This window comes from Athene noctua, chromosome 6 (genome assembly GCF_965140245.1).
Source record: "Athene noctua chromosome 6, bAthNoc1.hap1.1, whole genome shotgun sequence".
In the NCBI taxonomy this organism is placed as follows: domain Eukaryota; kingdom Metazoa; phylum Chordata; class Aves; order Strigiformes; family Strigidae; genus Athene; species Athene noctua.
The window spans coordinates 14222654-14243153 of NC_134042.1; the positions used below are offsets into that span (position 1 = coordinate 14222654).

Consider the following 20500-nt stretch of genomic DNA (forward strand, 5'->3'; position numbering starts at 1 on the left):
AATAATATACTGTCACCTCAGCACATACTTAAGTTTTATTCATTAAATCCTTAATGCATTGCCTTGCATTAAGTTCTTTTTTTTGAGCCTTTGCTATAACAAGGACACAACAATTAAATTAAGGTAGACTAAGCTATATTTACCCTTATTGTCCATTAAGCTTTAAAGTACATTTCTGGTAATAATAAATGCCAGAGAAACTCTGACTAGGCTTCAAAAGCAAGATAGAATATATTAACTCTGAAGAAAAGGCAAATAAAATTTATTACTTGGATACTGCTCCTGCTAGAATTTAAAAAAATTAATTTGTGTGTTCATTAAAACATACAACTTATTAACTAAAATAATATGACTTGCTGCAGAGGAATAATGGTTTTTCTTTTCTTATTTAGGACATAAAAATATTTTGTCTTGGCAATCTAGCAGATGCACAATAGAATATAAACATATTGTGCAACACTAGCACATTAACATTTCCATACTCAAACATTAATGCTCACTAGAGTATTGCATACTCAGCTTAAGTAAAAAAAAAGGCTGTGCACACACTAGGACAACTGAATGATCTACAAGACCAGAATAGAACATCAAAGCTGTGTCAGTTAATATCAGTACAGCACATGACAACATTAAGAACACTTCTCAGAATAATTACTTGAATACTAAAGATTAATCAAAAAAACTATCACAGTATGGCTCTATAGCAAAAGCTAGGCTTAAAACAAGGAAGACATGATTTGCTAAATACAAATAAAGCCTATGGGGGGGGGGGGGGGGGGAAAGAGTATCAGTTCCCTTCTCACACACTAAGACAACATAAGCCTCTTGTGCCTTATGAGAAGGTACATAAGAGAAATGCCCAAAAGATCAATTGCCTAAGTTCTACATCTGCGGGGTTACATGCCCATGACTTACATGTCGAGGGGAAGAAGAATCTGGCTGAACGCTCTGAAATCAAAATGGAAAAAGTTACCCAATCTACAGATAAGTGCGTTTACCTCCCCTCCACCCCTTTCTTGATTAAAGTTCTTTTAACAATATCTACAATTAATTATCTACAATTGTCAAGCCACTCTACAGCTTTTAAATAGCACAATGTACTAAACCATAAAATCTGTTCAAAGAATATCTCTATAGTCAAAGTTTTAAAAAAACCCCAATTTTTAGAACTTTTACCTTTTTTTAAAACACGAAATGTGTTATGCACTTCTATTTTAAATCTAATTTCCACCCTAATGGTCTAATCATAAGGAAATAAGCAATCATTCTTAAATTTCAAAAATACCATTAACAACTGTCTAATAAAAACTAAGTATGCTTAGATGTTAATTGCTTAGTATGAATGCACTGAGGTGTACCCAACTAAAGAAAACCAAAACAACACAATAAAATTTCAAGTTCCTTCTGTTGGCTGTTTTCAACCAGTAAGAATGTGCTCCTCTTTGGGAAAACAAGAAGTGCATGAGAACAACAAATAAAGGGTTGTTTAACAAACATACACAGAACCATTCTAGTGAAGTGACCTTGTATGACCATCTATCAAACTTTCCATGAAGCTGAACTGTATTCATTTTTAAATGATAAACATGCAGTTTTTTCCTTAAGACTCTAACCACAGTTAATTTTATTGTTTATAGAAAGGGAAGATAGAAATTAAAATACCTTCAACAGTGAGTACTGACAACTGGCTATTACCAGGCAGAACTGGAAGACCCAAATATCCTTGAAAAAGCCCTCTATAAGAAGTACAGAGCCCAGAAACGCAACTATAATAGCTAGGATGACAGCTAACACGTTTTCAAGGATCTCACGATTCCTGTATTAGAGGGAGAGAAATTATTTTTTTAAAAAATAGTATTAAAAGCTAACTATGTCTAAAAAAAGCTGCAAAGGAACAGTTAGGGTGAAAAGTTAGCAAGAATTATGCTGCTGGCAGCAAAGTCATCAAAATTCAAACCTGCACAGACTATACTAGCACACTGTCTTTTAGCAAAGCCAGAAGCTACCATTTCAATGATAGCTTAAATTGAACTTTAAAACAGGACATAATTTCAGAAATAATTCAAATGCTCAACCAGAAGCATGGTCTATAACACAAATCTATATTCAAGGCTCACACAGGATGATTACAAGCCTGTGAAAAAATACATGCATGATAGCTTATCTGTATATAATTTGTCATTCATGATTTTGTAATGAAGAAACCAAAAATACTCTCACGTGGCTAAAATATGCCAAGTGGAGTAAAGAGAATTCCATGATATGGATAGTGCAGAATTAATAGTGTTTCTGCCTGGACAGAATCACTACTGTATTGTTTATCTCGAGGAAGTTCATTACCAAAATTTAAATACTATATATATTCCAAAAGCTGGTAACTGTGGGGAGTCACCTTCATTGTATTCCACTAAGTAAATGCAGTAGGGACAACAGGTTACAGTATTAGATGACCCTTGGAAAAATGCTTTGAAACAGCAGGTAAATTCTCTCTGTTTGATAGAACAATATAAGTGTATGCCAGATTCTAGAACCTTTCCATTAGTTTTTTTGGAGAAGGTTATTTTCTAGCTTTAAAGAGTAGCAACCACCTCTCTCTGACTACTCAAATACATTTTCACTCCATTCACGTGAAGCGTTCGGGTTTTTTTCTTTTTAGCGTTGCCAAAGAAAAAGGGAGCGTAGCCTTCATTATTTTAGAAAAACTGCATTTTGTATTACTCTTTCATCTTTCACAGTACAGTAAATAAGTACAATTCTCTAATTGTACAGTTCTTAATCTTTACTTTCTGAGGTCTAGCAATATATGATGATCTTACCTATCAAATAAAGCCAGAAGAGTTAATCTATCAAAATTGATGCTAATCCAAAGTTTAGGCAGGATCCAAAAGCGATAGTACTGCTTGACTTTTTGAGCTGCTTCCTCTTGAGGTTGCATGTGATCCTGAAGGTCAGGGCTCAGGTCAATATCTTGCTGCTCCAGTAGATCTGTATCCATGGTTAGAAGCCTGTTCAACCTGATCTGAGGAAGAGAAAGCTAAAAGAAAGTCAGTATTAACAAAAGCTCATTTTTTACTGTGTTACTGTATTCTACCAAAAATGGCTTTGGAAAAAAAATTGATAGAATTATTTAGTTTCACTTGAGAAGTTATATGTTAAACATTTCAGTTCTCAGGCTTTTACTTACTTTTCCTGACCTAATAATAGTTTGCATACAACACATCTGTTTGGCATTTTAGCATATGCCTTATTTCAAATGAAGTATGAATATGTCTTCCAAGCACATTATCCCATTTACTCTGAAAGCTTCAAATTTGAAGACAAGTAAACTGATATGTGATCAGGAATAACATCTACTACAAGAATAATCCAAGAGTGAATTTAAATAAATTACACCACTTTTCTTATAGTCAGCTACTCTGCATGCACATCCATGCCAAATGGGTTTTTTTGCATGATAAAGCAACGTATGCATGCGTCAGTGATTAAATTCAAACTCACTACATTAAGAACACACTCAGAGACAAACTAAAAAAAAAAAGCTCTGTCCTAACTAGTCAAGTACTATTTATGACTGACTATATTTCCCACTTGTTTTGTAGTTTGTCACTCTAGAGTGCTCTTGAAATCAGAGGAATATTAACAACCATAAAGGACATTTAAGGAGAGTACTCAGAAGGTTTAAAAGTTACTACAGTATGTATGTGTCGTCTAACCCACCCTATACGTTTTATTAACAGGTCAAGAAACATCTTAATGCACTGCCCTCTATTCTTGAACAATATAATCGTTAAAATGACATTTAATGAAAAATCATTACAATCTTTTAAGGCAAAGAGTAAAATTTAAATACTCATGTTGTTACTGTAAGTGTCAAAATGATAGGTGGTTTTGTTTGCCATTTTGTTTTGCTTTGCTGGTTTTGTTTTTACAATTGCCTTGAAGTTTAACATTTGATTTCTTGTTTTTAAAAATTTTTTTCATGACTCCTTAAAGCAGTTTACTGTAACTATTCTCAGCCAGGTTTGCTTTCCTAGAAAAATACTAATAGAAACAACAAGCAGGAACACTCCCTTTCTAAAGGCATTTCAAAAATACAAACCATAATACCTCAGATAAGCTGTGTCAGAAAACAGGTGCTTTTTTGACAGCTTTTTAAGAACTTGGTTTCTTAAAAGGTAGAATCACCGTAACATAACATTTATTAATAATAAATTTCAGTGGAAACTTCAACCTAGGCACGTGTGCTAAGCTTTTACAAATAAGAGTCTGCCTTAAACAGAATTCCTCCCTCCATCGGGACCACACTGGCAAACCAACAGCACATAGCAAGTAACACAGCCTCCTTTTTGAAGAGGTTTTTGAGGGGGATGGTGGAAAGCAAAGAAATTTCCTCTAGCAGACACCAGGTTTGAAAAGCACATTCCTGATCAAAAGCATGGTCAGCAAATGGAGGTCTCTTGCTCCTCTGCCAAATGCTGAAACCATTTTTCATTTTACCCTCTTGATTAGGTCATTAAGTACTTTAATATACCTTACTGTGGTTTCCTAACTTAAGAATCATGACCATTTGCACTGTTTTCATGACACAGCAGTATAAGACTTCAGAATTAAGAGGGCAGATATGTCTGGACTTGACAACAATATAAAAGGTTTGAAATCACAAAACGAAGGAATTCTAAAGCTGTTTGCATTATTAAATAGCATAAGCCTCTGACTTTTTTCCCAGTCACTCCTCGCATATGAATTCAATTTTTGTACAACAGATTCCAATGACAGATTTTTAAACTCCTTTCAGGGAAATTACTGAAGCTTCTCTTGGTCAGAACACAAAATTTATTCTTTCTGCTGTCTTCTAATCTTAGTAATGCATGGAATGAAAACTCTGTCCAAGTCGTCCAATCATCTCTGGAAACCTTTACAAGGTATCTCAGAACATCCAATTTCCACATGGTTTAAAAAAATCACTATGCTTTAGATGAGAGGAAACCATTTATATTTAAAGCACTATGCAGAAAGATGAATTTGTATGTATATATAAAGACACTGCAACAATAAAGAAATACTTTATCGTCATTTAAACCCAGGCAAAAATCCTTTTTAAGGACTACCACATAGGATGATTAATCAGTGCTATAAAACTGGAAAGTCTTCTGATTTTTTGCATGCTTTAAAAATAAATAAGAAAAACTTACTAGATCATGTGGATAAAAGCGAACTGAGGTAGAACTCGATACGTGAGAGTCCGTGTCACTATAAGAACAGGGGAAAGACTTCAGATTATAAAACTATATTTTACTTCAACAGGCCCCTCTAATTTTCTAGCGTCCCAAATTAGTTTTGACTCCTTGTGAATTTTATCTAAAAAACTTTGTTTCTCCATTGATCACATACTTTAAATACAACTATCCACTTAGTCTTAAGTGCTGTAGCAAATTCTGTAGCTATAGTATGTCAGAAGACTCTTTACCCTTATCCTTGGTATAATTTTCTAAATACCTAGTCCTTAAATTGTGTAAAACGAATGATCATGATAGTTATTATTCCACTTGAAAAAAACAAAGATGTTTTATTATCTGTTACCTACTGATGGGCAAACACACATCACATCTTTACAGGAGCGCAGAGTCTGCTTTGTGTTCACATACAGAATTTTTGTTAATTCTATACTGTTTTTACCAAGGTCCCAAAACTGCCAAAAACAGTACACGCTTAACACAAGTATACTGAGTTACTTAATCTCAAATTGCTTTTGAAAAACTTTACATAAACTTAAACCTCTGGTAAGAAGAGCAAAATTACTTGGCGATTTCCATTCATTAGAGATGAGAAATTTCTCTTACTGTATGAGAGTCCATATCCAACCACTGCTTTTTCCCCCAATTTTGGATAGCTTTTGGATGTTAGTTTTCCATGTAAATCACATGGCTGTAAGACTTTTACCAAATTTATGCAACTTTCCTTCAGTTCCTTGCCTTAAGATAAAAACATTCTTTGTTATCAATTTTACTTCACTGAAACTCAAGTATTCTTTAAAGCTGAGGTCAGATTATTTGAATGTGGCCATTTTGTTCCATCCACTAGCACATATAACTTCATCACAGCAGCCATCAGCAAAGCCATTGCATCTGGAACATGCAAGCAGTAGAGGCAGGCATTGGCAGCTTTGTGCAAGGAATATAGAACTTTTCATCAAAGTTCAACTCTACAAAAGGCACTTGCACACTTCCACAAGAAAGATTAGAAGATGGGAGCTTTTATATTCATTACTCCATAATTCCAATAGCTGTTCCATCTGCACGTGGAGGGAGTTCGTAGCATTCAGCATGACGCAATAGCTTCAGAGCAGCTCTATGTAGTGGAGTGGATTGGGGGGGTGGGAGTGCAGAAGGTTTTTGGTTATTTTTCTTTCTTTCTTCTGCCTCCTGTCCCTTCAGAGAAAGAAAGGGTATCCTTCCAACGGAGAGGAACTATCCCGTATGTAGCTGGCCATTTCAACTCTAAGTCAAATTTAAACCTCAGGCATGTTAACACTTCCATGTATTGTTTCATGCCATCTATGAACTTGAGAATAAGTTTATCAGTTTACATTTGCTTCACAATTGGAAGTTCATTTGTAAATAAGTTAATAGCCATTATGGTCAATAGCCACCTACTTTCCCCAAACCTGGGTTAAATCCTTTAAGAAAGAGTTTCTATAAGCCAATCAAAAATGCATTTTGTCAAGTTCTTGGTTTGGACATCTATTACTTAAAAAAATATTTACTTAAGCTAACAGTAGTCTTCATTTTTTGAGATTTAAGTTGAGAAGATAATTTATGCAGTTAGTGTCATATTCTAGTAAAAATCACCTAGGGTTCAAAAGTAGAAGTATATGGATAATATTTTATAATGATTTTTTGTAGTCCATACTAAATAACCTTTTAAGATTAACATCAAAGATTTGTTTGCAGTAAGACAAGAATCATCACTCTTGACTGGCCTTCACACACACCAGATGTTGGATGCTCTTCTTGCAGCTGGCTCAAAGTTCACAAGCGACATGTCGCAGCCCCCTGTCTCGTAGAGCGTAGAACTGAACTTACCTATTAAAGAAAAGGTCAAAAGCAGGTCAAGATTTCATAATGTTTCATCCCACTGGCACTACCTTGTATTTAACTTACTAATGAGATCAAGTTAGACATCTAAATTTACATCAGTGTCAAAATATAAAATGTGATTACACATTGTGTCACCACTGCAGACAAGACATTAGCTACTCAGTCCTCTTCCATACCATTTTATATGACATATATACAGTACACTGCAATACTCAATTAAATTTTAAGAGTTTGTGTTTACAAGATGTCACCATTAACACAACAGCAGCACAATGTAAGCCTTCCCCCCTCCCCCCCCCCTTTTAGAATAACCAGTCAAGCAACTTGCAATGACCAGCTTCTTCAGTTCTTCCCCACCCCCAGGAGTACAATCAGTAAATCAGTCCCTATGAGCATCTAAGAACAATGGCATTTAGCTAAGGCAGAGATTCCTCAAGGGTCCTGAATAAAATTCTTTTGAGAGGCACATGTCTATTTGAGAAGAAACACAAAGAGTGAAAGAAGTGGCCAGCGATGCTTTGTAAATTAAACCTCTAGAAAAACTAAAAAAGCAATGGCAGGCAGCTTTATTCTATAAGCCAGAAGCCAACACTTTAGTATAAGAACAGAAAACTGCAAACTAACTTCTCAAGCAAGCCATTTGGAGTCACCAGAACTCCATTAAACATAATTTCCTAAAGTTGTTATTAAAAATGTTTTGAATGAACAATACCAAGTTATTCCTATATATATAAATAAGAAAAAAGTAGCCAAAGATTATAACTCAAATTATAAACTACTTTACAATATGATGTTTTCACAGAGCCATTCTCCCACAACAGTCCGATCAGAGAGATAAGCATTGTAATTTCCCCTGAAGGCTAGGTTCAATATATTTCAGCTCTGAATACAGGAAGCTGATTTTGAAATTGTGATCTCATATGAAGTGTTCTGCCAACTTCTCCATCTTTTCTAGCTCAAAACTCTTCTTAAGCCATGATGCAAAGCATGCACTATTTTAAGATCTGCTCATGCAAAACAAACAAAAAAATCCCACTTTGGAGCATCTGAAGCAAAAACTGTATACACTGCTGGACCGCAGGTCTTGCGGCTTTCTTTTTCTGTTGATACAGGGTAACAAGCAGTCCCAGGAGAAACGCCTAACAAGATCAGAGCTTCCATTCTCTTTCCTCTCTCTGAGAACATAACTTGCTTCTGATACGGTGTTTTTTTATATATTTTATTTTAAAAAGCCACACTATGATCCTGCTCCAACTTCTCTTCAGACCCACAGACAATTAAGTTCAATTTAGAAGTGTCTGAAAGCGAGAAGGTTAAAACATCAAGCTGGATGATTAAAACCAGCAAAACTAAGGAACAATACTGGTATACTGAAAACATCTTCATAAAGCTTTCTACCCTCAGAGGGGGCACTTCAGACCAACTACACACATACTGCAGCCATGGTAAGACCAACCATCCTGACAAGACAATCAGCTACATAATTCAGAAGTTAAGTACAGCGTGGGTCAGAGCTCAGCAATGCAACAGCGCTCTCTCAATATTTAATTACAGCCACTATACGCATTTGTAAAGAAATACAAGCAGAAAGTTCACTTGTTAGGGTTTTTTCCTCAATAGTTAAGATTTAATGAAAGCTTCTGTTAAGTATCCTTTGGTTTTTAATGCACAATGTAGTAAACAGTGTTACTGAAGTTTAAAATTTAAACTAGCACAAGACATTAGGGATCTTCCTTCCCACAAATAATAAATAAGCTTAGTTACGCAGGTCTATTTCTTAACTGCATCAGTAAAAAAAATTTTAACAGCAAACATGAAGGTATTAGATAACACACTTCAGGTTCTAGTCAGAACAAAATTATGCATAACTTATTATGGAAAAAAATGTACAGGAAACCAGTCCTTAAGAGAGACAAGGAAGTTGAGGTTAAATTCTTCATGATTTTGCACTACTGAAATGTGAGCCTGGAAACTAAACTTTCTGATTTCTAAATTAATGAAAGTCTAGTCACAGAGATTAGAATATACTACTTGCAAGATATAACTTCCCATTCTCTTGGGCTGTCATAAAATGTCATATATAGTTTCAGGAGAAGTTTATTAACTGTTACACTCACGTGAAATGTCTGAAAAGAGCCTCAAACTACAAAAATATGTAGCATAAACCACTTCACATTAGAAAACATCTACAGTTCCCTCACATCCACTCACCTTTTAATCTGTCAAAATTTACTGTATTTGTGTTGTTGATATAAGTACACGGATGTGGTGGGATAAAACAAATTTGCTTAATGGAGAGGTAGCAAACAGACAGAACACTTAATTCCAATTGTTTAACACAAACTACTAATTGGACTCGTGCTTTGCCACACTTGCAATTTACCCCCCTACTTATCTAGACTTCCTACTGAAAGTTAGCTCTCTGTCAAGAAAAGCATGGCTTCTCAGTAAAACCAAGTTGCCTGCCCTCTTTTTCTTTTGTGTTTTGTTGGGAGGTTTTTGTTTATTTGTTTTAAATCAAAAAGCTCTCCAGAAAAGCCTCAACTCATCCAAAACAGAAAAAAATGACAGGACTATTCAGTGCTGTTGAGGACACAAACCTCAAGGTGTGACTGAAGAATCTATGACCAAGCACCAAAATCCCATCAATTAAATACTTTTTAAACTGTGCAAGGTAACAGCAGCTTCCTCTCAGCACAAACTCTAATGAAGGATTTCGGTGCTCACAAGATTCAACATCTATGGATACACCTAGCATTTTTAGTTATCCTAGTAATTCTCCCCTCCCATTCCTAGCTCTGCCACAGCATTCTCTGAAATATTTTTATAGCATCACACTGAAGAAGCTTAAATTTCTTTCTTTCTCTAAGGACAGTAGTTTCATCATTGTGAACAAATAGCAGACTTAAAAACTTATTTTACAAATCAAGAAATACAGCAAATGGCATGTTTGCCCACTAAACAGAAATGCTTGTAACTTCTACCCCACCCCTCAACAGGGGAGCTCTGAGTTCTTAGCAAATTAAAGTCACTCCAACAACATTCTATTTGGACCAGGTTATAAAAATAACAAAAGTCATTGATACTCAGGCACACAAATCCAAAATATATCTTTGCTCTGACATGGAGAGTAAAAGATGAATGCATTCCTTTGAAACAAGCTTCCTTGTTTCAAAAGACAAAAAAATTTCATCACCAAATCCAGAGACAACCATGTAGCAGTTCACATTGTATGAACTGGTGTTCCCAGTTATGGGAATCGGTGAAAGCAACGGCCTGATGAGCTTACACAGATGAAACCTGGAAAACTTCAAGTCGCTCAGGACCCAACTACAATGGTACTCTGGTGGTTTCTTTAAGTTATTTTCATCACATTTACCAGTTTCCCATCTAATAAATAATTACTTTGTTTCAAACTTCTCATAAACTAGTTCTGAATGTCACTAACACCTTTTGACGTGTTGAAGTCTATACCATCATGAGATCAAGGTACATTCATCTACTACTTGACAGTATTTTTTAAACCTAGTCAGCAAAACCAAAGCCATCAGAATTTGAATACTCTCTAGTGTGCAAGGAACTATTTCCAAACGTCAAAATTTTACCTTCAGCTCCAGTATGCAGACTTACAATTTTTGAGTTAGAACAGTTCAGAAGTGGTTCATTTCTTATTTCTACACCAAGTTTGTCAGAAGAGTAACTTACCTATTATTCCACAGACTACAAGAAGGATATTTTCAATAGGAACAATGGGAAGAGAATATTTATTTTCTACCTGTACCTTTGAAAATACTCCCCCATCCATCCCAAATAAATTAGATCTACTTAATTATAAAAAGGTACTGAGGGACTGATTCTAAATTTGTTTTAATCAAATAAGTAATCAGTGCATTTTTTTTATCTTTAGGGAAGTTTTGATCTTCAAGAGCATCCAACTGCCTTCATAGAGTACTCCAATAAATCTGAAAGATCATCACTTGCACATGTGATACAACCAGAAGTCCAACATCGCAGTGTAACTGTACTGTGAAGCTCCAGATGACCACTTCCCTTTAAATCACAAAAGAAATATTCCTTTCAAAAAATAATTTAAAAATCATCTAGTAGAGGATAAGAGGTTGTTATTTCACTCCAGTTTCAGAAACTGGGCAACTGTTCTAGTAACTCAGTACTTGGATTCCTAACTGCTTCACAAACTATAACACCTACAACCTTCACAGCAAGGACTGAAGAATCCCACCCATCACCTACATGTCTCAAGAATCAGACATTGGTGAGAATAAAAGGCATCAGTCCTGCCACACTGTGCTCTGAAGACTTCACTGAAGTCACAGTCCTGCATTCCATCTGCGATTTACCTCATGTTTACTGCTCCACACTAAGCTGCTTTTCCATCCTTTCAAGTTCCTTCCCCCAACCCCTCATGGAACAACAACATAATTGATAAAAATCTTTCTACTTCAAATCTGGAAGACTAAAGATAATGCCTCAAAGCATCTCTTGCCTTACTCTCAGAACAATGCCCAGTTAAAGATAGCTATAGTAACCAGACTAGATGTAGGCTAGCTATAACACAGCAAGGTTGACCCTTCATAAAATAAGCCATCAGAATCAAGATAACAGACACGAATCTTTACAGCAAACACAACAACAACAAAAAAAGTGGGTGTCTTGTTAAAAGTTTCAGCTTGACATCAATGCACAACTGGAAAAAATGCAGAAGCAGATACTGCATTGGTACACAAAAACAGGAGTCCTAGATGTGGGGGCTTTTAATGTAAATTAACACATACTCTGTCTTCCAAAAGAGCTAGAATATGTTAATAGAATTTCAGTAAAAAAAAATAAATCAATTCTTACATGCATTGTACAGAGACATACAACCACATCTACTGAATTTGTCACTTATATTCCAGTTCCTGTAAATCAAGTTTTGTTTCCATAGCTCTTCCCCAGCCTCTATTTTCAATATTTCTTCTGTCCTGGACAGTCACAGCAATTTCCACAGTGACAAAGAGTTGGTTATATCGCCTGCATTGCTTTGATCAGCATCAGAATAACAGTTAAGGAAAAAACAAACTACTATACTCCCTCACCCCCAAACCATTCATAATCTAAAGTAACAGGGTTATCTTTCACTGTAAAGCATCTCGGGACAACAGAGAAAAACCAACAGCCTTAGAGTTAAGGGGAACAGAGCAGTCGTGTTACTTCATCCCTGACTGATGATAAAACCAAAACAAAAACACCAAACAAACCATTTACCAGTTATAAGGAAAGATACTCTCCTTTTTTTTTTTTTGTCAGGGCTGATAAAGGAATCATGCATGGGAGAGCTTGCGCCATTTTGTCAACTATTTTACTCTATCAAAAGACAGCACCTGTCACGCAAAGCCTGCTATGCTGACTGGAAAATTTGATTTCCCTAAAATAATAAAACCAGATCTTGCCTATAAGAGTAGCTTTCACTCACAGAAGGTTTTCAAACAGATGCTCAGAGTTTTAAATCAGGAATAAATTCCTACTGTACATCATACTTTTAACTGAGCAGATCCTGGGAGTTTTGTGCCTCCCAAAGGCAATGTGCAAGCCCATACAACTGTAAGCATAGTACAGACCATTTCAGAAGAATTTAGCTATATACCTTTTGGAAAACTCCAATACATGCTAAGTGCAACAAACATGCCTTTTTAGAGAGCCCGAATGCAATGTTGTATTTCTGAAATGATCCTCTTATATTACTATGTCGTAGTAGACATCAAAATTCTTAACTCAAATTTATGTAGATTGCGTATTAAATCTTGAGTTCTATAAAACTTGATTGTATTATTTTGGGTAAGATGAACCCAGTCCTTCAAATCCAATAATGGTAGCTGTAAGATTAAATATCAACTTTAACCTTGGACTGATATAACCAGTACCCCTGAATTTCAGTTATATTCCAATATTTCTTCAAACAAGAAGAGTCCAAACTAAATAAAGTAATCCATAGTTTCATGTGATAAGCTTTCATAGTTCAGACACACATACAAGCAGTGAGACAGAAGTCTCCATTTTTCTATCTAGAAACTAGTAGAGCCACAGAACCTAAAACAAAATTATCAGGTAAGTAGACTGTGTGTATTTAGCACATCTGTCATTAGATTTTATAGAACATCTCAGAGAACATCAGGCTTATATTCAAATTTTCCTTATATTGCAGCTAGATGGTACAAAAAAAAAGGCAACTTGTTAGCCAAACTCATATTTAAAGGGGTACCACAGCCTGGCAACTCCTGAAGTCTTCCCCGTTAGTGGAACAAGATGACAATTCACTTATCTTTTAGTAGTGGGTTACAGTAAGATCTGAAAAAAGTGTTTTGTCAGTGCTCTGAGCTAACCTGCACTTTTAGGTTATTACAACTGACAGCTGCTCAAAATACTGTCACAAGTAATTGTCAGTTCTAAAGATGCCCATTTTAATAATTCAAGGAAAAATTCCATATTAATGCTGAAGTCATAAGTCATTCAGGCCATGTATAGATAGCTGTAAAGATCCCTGTCAGGAATTTTTCTGCCTCTGCATTACTGTGTCATGGGAGATCAGACACTTATTATAACCATCTCAACTTCCTTCTCCCTAGTAATTTTATTAGCTGCATAGAAGTTAACAAATAGTTGAGAATACTAAATGAAATGGACCATGAAGAACTAAAAGGCACTAAAAGGCTCCATGAAATATGACATTTGATGTAAAATTCCAGATTTTCTTCCAATCTCAAGCTCCTAAATTGAGATGTACATAAAAAGTAAAGCACTTTCATTTACACAAGGATTTATTTTTTGAACAGCAGCTAAGCAAGACTCATCTAAAAAAAAGTAAGATCAAGAATTCCTAAGAACCATAATAAGTATTTTTTTCAGGAACCAGCAGATCCCCAAAGTAGGTCTCAATCTCTGCACAACTACTGGTGACAATGGGAGAAAACTTATTCATTACAAGTGTTACATTGTTCAAGTCATGAAAGCTCTCTCACATCATCACGTGTAGCTATGCACTCTCACACACCACTCTTATCTATGTGCTCTTAGAATGTTTCCCATCGTGCATTTGTTAGAGAAAAGTGCCAGGAAAGGCGACTGCGAAAGGCACGGAATTTATGAGCACTATGGCCTTCTAAGCAACACACCTACAAGATTCAGAAACAAAGCTAAAGTTAGCTGCTTTTCACCGCATTATTACCGATATATCTGCTGTATTAAAACTTCCATGTCACCAAGGTTACATAAGGCCTGCATACCAAGTTCATCGTGCAAACTGCTACCGCCTACAGCAGATGCAGTGGCATGTGATGCTTCTAAGTGGACACTCCCATTTCTCACCAGCAAGGAGGCGCTAGCGCCGAGCACAGCTGCCTGGGAAGGGGGGCGGGACTGCACTCTGACCTGGGAGGAGCACTGCTGGCCTTGCTGACCATCTTGAAGGCTACGAGAAAACACGGATTGGGGACACATTACCAGGAAGAAGAAAAAATAGCTAGAAGTGAAGCAAAACAAGACTTTTCAGTTTAAAGAGGAAAACTTTAAAGAGTACAGCATTAAGAAGCCACTTACTAGGGTTAAGATAACCCATGAGTCCTGTATAACAACATATTTGGACACTAGTTTCCTCAGTAATCTAGAAACACAGTTCCTGTCCCACACTTCATAGAAGTAGTATTGCTTTCTAAAATCTCCCCAAGTCACCTTCAAGTATATTCTTCTAAGCCTTAATTTGTGGGTGCAAAAGCTAATTACTGGTGGTTAGTCTACAATTAGTTGGTATCACCAACATACAGTAGGGACTATTCCAGTCTTCTCACAATAGCTAGAGCTCTTTTTGTTCATTGAGATCACTTGATCAACTGTTTAGTGGGCCATTTGGGGTTTTTTGGTGACAATAACACCACTTTCCTTGCTATTAATCTACTAGAAAAGTTTTCCTAGTAGCTTTATCAGTAGCCATACGCTACCACAGACCTCCTTGATAACTGTAGTTAAATGCTTAGATTCAGTTATTCTTTTAACATATTAAGAATGCTTATAACAAATTATTAATTGGTAAAATTTTTAAGTCTGTTTTGAAATTATTTTCACAGTACAGCAAAAACTTTATTACTCACTATTACTACCACAAAGAAATTCTCCTATACCCGGACACATACCTGCACCAAAATACAGGTTTTAAAACTCAACTTGGGCTTCAGAGAAATTTGTAAGTCTACAGCCATGAGTAGACAATGCTTGAAAACGTTAGTTCTCCTCTTCACAGCCTTCTTATTCAAAAATTATTTTATAAAGCTATTTACAAATGTAGATATTTTTAATAGCTTATTTAATATTAATCATGGTAAAGTGTCAGAACAGATGTTTGTACTTTTATATCACACCTACTTTGTGAAATTAGCTTTTTAATAGCCCCATTATTTTGTGCATTTAAAGATGTTGTCACAGTCATTAGTTGTGAGACGATAAATCAATTTTTTTTTTTAGACAAATATAAGAATTTATATTTTTAAGACTACTGAAAGTACCTTAAACACCGTTGAAAACAGTCTTAATCACCTGTTGCTTTTAACATTTCTCTGTTTACAGTGCGATGCTACAGTTGGCAAGTGAGGCAACTGAAAAAGCAAGATCTTACTAAGAGTTGAGGGCTTATATCTGATGTACTTGCTTTTAACAGTATTTTTTAGAACGTCTACTTTTCATCTTTTGTTAGAGCACCACTGGAAAACAAAATATGGATATAAGTATAAAAATAGGTGTTAAGAAAAGCTCATGCAAAATAAAGCAGACATGCACACAGCTCATGAAGTAAAAACACCAATTCATTATTTATTGTATTCTAACATATTTTAATCTGAACTATAAATTTGGTGTTTTGCTGCTGTACACAAGGCTTTCAGTGGCAACAAGAGCCCTAAAGAAGCTCACAGATGTGCCAGCCTTCACTGTCTCCCTTAAGTATTATCAGCATCACCAAAACAACACTAAACAATACCGCTTTCCCTTAGATACTAGCTACATATCAAAATGCATATACAAAGTTGCCCTTCAGTGGTTATCCATCTCCATCACAACAAAAACCAAACCGAAACACTGACATTAACAGATTACACAGATAAAGACAGATTTATTCTCTGCCTAAGTAATAATTACAAAAAATAAAATTCTGCTCAAGACAGTCACTTACTACCTTGTATCAGACACACATGAATACAGCATTAAGTACATAGGATGCCAGTGCACACTTATGCTTGAAGTACCCAAAATATTGTTGACATTTAGGCAGGACAAAATCAGAGGTGGTTGGTTGTTTTGTGGTGGGTTTTGGCGGTTTGTTTTGTTTTCAGTTACTAGGCAACATACTCTTGTGTCTAATTTAAAATCAATACAATGGAATTTACTAGACCATGTTCTACTATTACCAAACACACACATATATAATGCCATTGTCTCTTTTACTAAAGATTTCACAGAGGAAGTGAAGAGTAATTGCAATAATGAGAAATTTTTAAAAAATAATCAGGTTGAACTCAACAGGTTCAAAGGGAACATCTCCACAATATCCAATTTTATGCCAGAGTTAGAAGATTAGGAGATTAAAGTTTTGCTGGCAAGAATAAGAAAGAAGTAACATCAGGGCAACCAAAGATTAGTAGATCTAATACTGTTAGAAGTTTAACATCTGAAGTCATACGGATTAACAATATCAGGAACTAGACTGAGGCAGCTGACCACTAGTATACACAAGTAATGCCAGTACAGTTGCAGTGGTATTTTGAAAAGAACTTGGTGGTCACTGGCAAAAAAATATCTGTATTTCTTGACATTTCTTCCTTATGCACAATTTTTTTTTTAACCTTTCCTATGTGTTTCTAGAAGAAGAAACCCTTAAAAGTTACACTAAAATTAAGCTACCCATACAAAATAAAGTTTCTTCAGCCTATTCATCTAGAAATCAGAATGGTAATAAATACAATTTTTCAGATTCCTTCCACAGTTGGTAGTACAAACGGAATTTATGTCAAACAAATCTGAAAGCACTTCGATGTTTGGTTGAATTAAGGCAATTTAACCCCACTGCAAGGGACAGTCATTTAGCATCACAAACAATGCCTGGAGCAAAGTAACCTCACTAAGTATTCAATTCTGAACATGTTTGTAAGACAAGTGGTTTTAATAACGTATGTCATTATGTCAGAAGAAGAACAGGGTTTTGTTTTGTTTGTTTTTTTTTTTTTTTATTTAGAGAGGAACAAATTTAGATAACTCAAAGATGCTTGGAGGAACTACAAGGGTAGAATATCTGATCCGCTTTTTTCACCATTGAACATCTTGTCTGATTAAAAAGTTACTTCTACCAAGTTCCGTTTTCTCATGATGTCTCACTGAAGTCCAGCTTAAACCGTGGGAACCTTAATGACTGCACTAGCATGAGAAAATGAGGCAGCTGTCAGCCCCGGTTTAAAACAGAGTCCTTTATTTCCCCTACTTTCTACCTGTCTAAAGGAAAGAAACTCAAGTTTCCTGGCTAATGCACAGTTAAGGTGCTGATTATTCTGCACAGCCTCTTAGGAGCCAATACACAAAACTATATTTTTGTTTAAAAGAAGGGTGTAAAGGAAAACACATACAAAAAAATACCAGAAGCAAGTGAATGTAATGGAAGAGTAAAGCAAAAGTGATCTAAGGGAATGCAAAGTTTCAGTATCCCTCACTATGAAGTAAATCAGTAAAAGTCAAACAAGCCATGTTCAGCAAGACAAGAAGCTCAACAAAAATATCTGAAATGATGCGATTACTGCTACATACTGCACTAGTCACTAAAAACACATCTAACTAGTTTCAGTTCTTGATGTAGCAGACATCAATCCTTCATTCATTAGATTTTACCATTTTTGCAATCCTCCTGCCTGAGGAAAATTTATAAACTCAGACCTGGATTATTTCAGTGGTGCCACAAAGATAGCACAATTCCCGCCCTCATCCTCTATTTTAAAGTATTTTGATTTTATTTGCTCAGTTTCTATAGCTTTTTCCACTTAAAAAAAAATTACACAAGTATTCATGAAACACAAAACCAGACTGCTCCTATTATTAAAAGGTACCTCAGCATATGAATGAAGATTATTAAGAATACACAACATATACAATTATTCCTGCATATTTATCACATAACTGGAGGAAGAATTAATTTGATGTGTACAGGGGAGTTGTTCCTTCCTCTACAGGTAATTTTCTGCTTGCCAGATTCTCCAACACCATAGGCAGCCATGGGAATGAAAGATTTAAAAGGCAAGTTTAAAAAATTATTGCGGTTGCTGCTTCTACTGTTCAAGCAGACCAGAGCTGCTCCATGTAACATATCACTAGGCTCAGTATTGTTAACAAATGGCCCAGTAGAGGTTGGGGACTCCTGGGATACCTATATGTACTACATTTTAAGCATCATCAAGGCATGCAAAGTGCCACACAATTAGACTGAATACTGAGAAATACTGTGCATTCTGCAACAAAAGCGTCACTACTACTTCATTATTTCTTTTGGTGTAAGAAGCTGCAGGATATTCATACAATGGTCTATCTGTATTTTAGACTTAGAACCTTTGCATGTATGACTTAGCTCTTTATAATAATCTGCCATTTTGTTATTATGCTTATCTCTCACTATCTACAGACATGAAAAGTGATTACAGTACTAGTCCCTAATGCTTAAAGACAACCAAAATGAGGAGTCATGAATAATATTTTCTTGGTTTTTTTCTCCTTGCTTGAAAGTAAAAGTTTCTAAAGTTTCAGATAAAAAACCACTGAGTTTAAGGTTGTTAGCATTAGTTCATTTTGTTATCAATCTGAAATCAGCTATAACATGTTAAGAGACTGGCTATCCTGATCATTTTGAAAATAGTGCCACATATACATGCACAATTCAACAAGCCCACAGTGACATGCAGTGACAGCTCAAGGAGGTTATGGTGGGGAAGGAAGTAAAAAGTGCTTTTCTGGCAACACTGGTGGGTGTGGGGAGAAGTGGTCTGCTGCATGCATGCTAAATATGGTGGAACATTTAGATACCCTACCTGAGGGGTGATCCGATGAGCAATGTAGGAGGGGTAGGGTTACTCCCTGCATTGTGCCGGCGTCGTACTGCCTGACGCCTAAATGTGCTGCGTTCACGACGAAATGTGACAGTCTCCTCGCTGGCTTGTGCTGCTGCATCAAGACAGACTTTAGGTCAAATAAGAACCCATCCTAGTTACGTACACAGTAACTTAAGACTCCTTTCTTCCCCCTGACCCTCCCCAAGTTAATGAACTTGACTTGCAACAATAAAGTAGCTTATACACTGACTGTTTAAATAACCTGCCTCAATAAAGGATCACAACACACAATTATTAAGTAAAAATTTGGATGATTGGGTGTTTGGGGGGGTGGAGTGTGTGTGTGTTCTTGAATATGCCTTTGATTTTTTTAACCCCCAGATCCAAATAGCCGGGTTGCAAATAGTTGGATATCCCAAATCTCTTCCATTTACACAGGGCAGGAAGAGACAAGACTGATTCCACCCTTCATCTCATTTAATAGATAATTAAAGGAGAAGCCTAAAGGACAATCTAGAAGGATTGTCTGCCACTCCTCACCATAATACTCCCTTCTCAATTTTATAATTTCTGCCAAACAGGTAGGGTTGAGGTTAACCTCATCACACCTCCTCAGGGGAAAAAACAGAGTTGTTTTTTAATTTTTCCTCATAAGCACTAAAGGTTATATGTTGCTCATTTTAGGCTCGTTACACTATGATTTGAAGAAGCAGGGAGTTGAGATTGAGAGAATAACTTCTTTGTATAGATTGGTGGTTTTGTTATTTCAACTCCACAAACAAAACCAAACAAACAAAAGGTTTGGTCCACTTATAAAGCAACAAACCCTGTAAAGACAGTTTGTATGTACTCTTGGGAGTCTGATTCCACAGATTAACCCCCAGAATGCACCTGTGCTCCCTAAGGTTCACAGTCTGAACAACTTCAGATTTCGACTACTTCATGGTGTGTCTACAGCCCCAGTCTTCCTCCTGAACCAAGGAATCTACTAACCAATTTCAATGCTGAGCACCAGAGTTCAGATGAATAGGTGGCAGAGAAAATTAGGTTTTGGCAGGCAAGTGAAGGAGGAGAAAAAAAAAACCAAACAAACAACTTGACATGAAGTCAGTACAAGAGGAAAATCACATCTCGAGGGGAAAGTCACAACTTGGTAGCTAAGAAGCCTATTACTGGAGTGAGAAAACTAAGGATTGTGTCAAGCCAAAACAAACAAAAAAAAAAAAAAAGAAAAAAAGAAAAACCACTAAGGGAGCAATGCTTTTTTTACGGCAGAAA

The 20500-nt window shown here is 36.0% G+C and overlaps 1 protein-coding gene across 9 annotated transcripts in view; it reads right to left on the reverse strand.

Moving 5' to 3' along the window:
• The window catches only part of PCNX1 (pecanex 1), an 88449-nt gene that overhangs the window by 35442 nt on the left and 32507 nt on the right, over nucleotides 1-20500 (reverse strand). For 2 of the 9 annotated variants that reach the window (XM_074909654.1, XM_074909653.1), the window contains exons 7-13: nucleotides 19202-19334; nucleotides 14378-14562; nucleotides 6992-7082; nucleotides 5193-5250; nucleotides 2817-3034; nucleotides 1663-1816; nucleotides 916-948 (exon numbers count right to left, since the gene is read on the reverse strand). In XM_074909654.1, coding sequence (XP_074765755.1) covers nucleotides 916-948; nucleotides 1663-1816; nucleotides 2817-3034; nucleotides 5193-5250; nucleotides 6992-7082; nucleotides 14378-14562; nucleotides 19202-19334 — 872 coding nt within the window. The remainder of the gene's footprint in view (nucleotides 1-915; nucleotides 949-1662; nucleotides 1817-2816; nucleotides 3035-5192; nucleotides 5251-6991; nucleotides 7083-14377; nucleotides 14563-19201; nucleotides 19335-20500) is intronic. The other 7 variants (XM_074909660.1, XM_074909659.1, XM_074909655.1 and 4 more) reach the window with 5 other exon arrangements.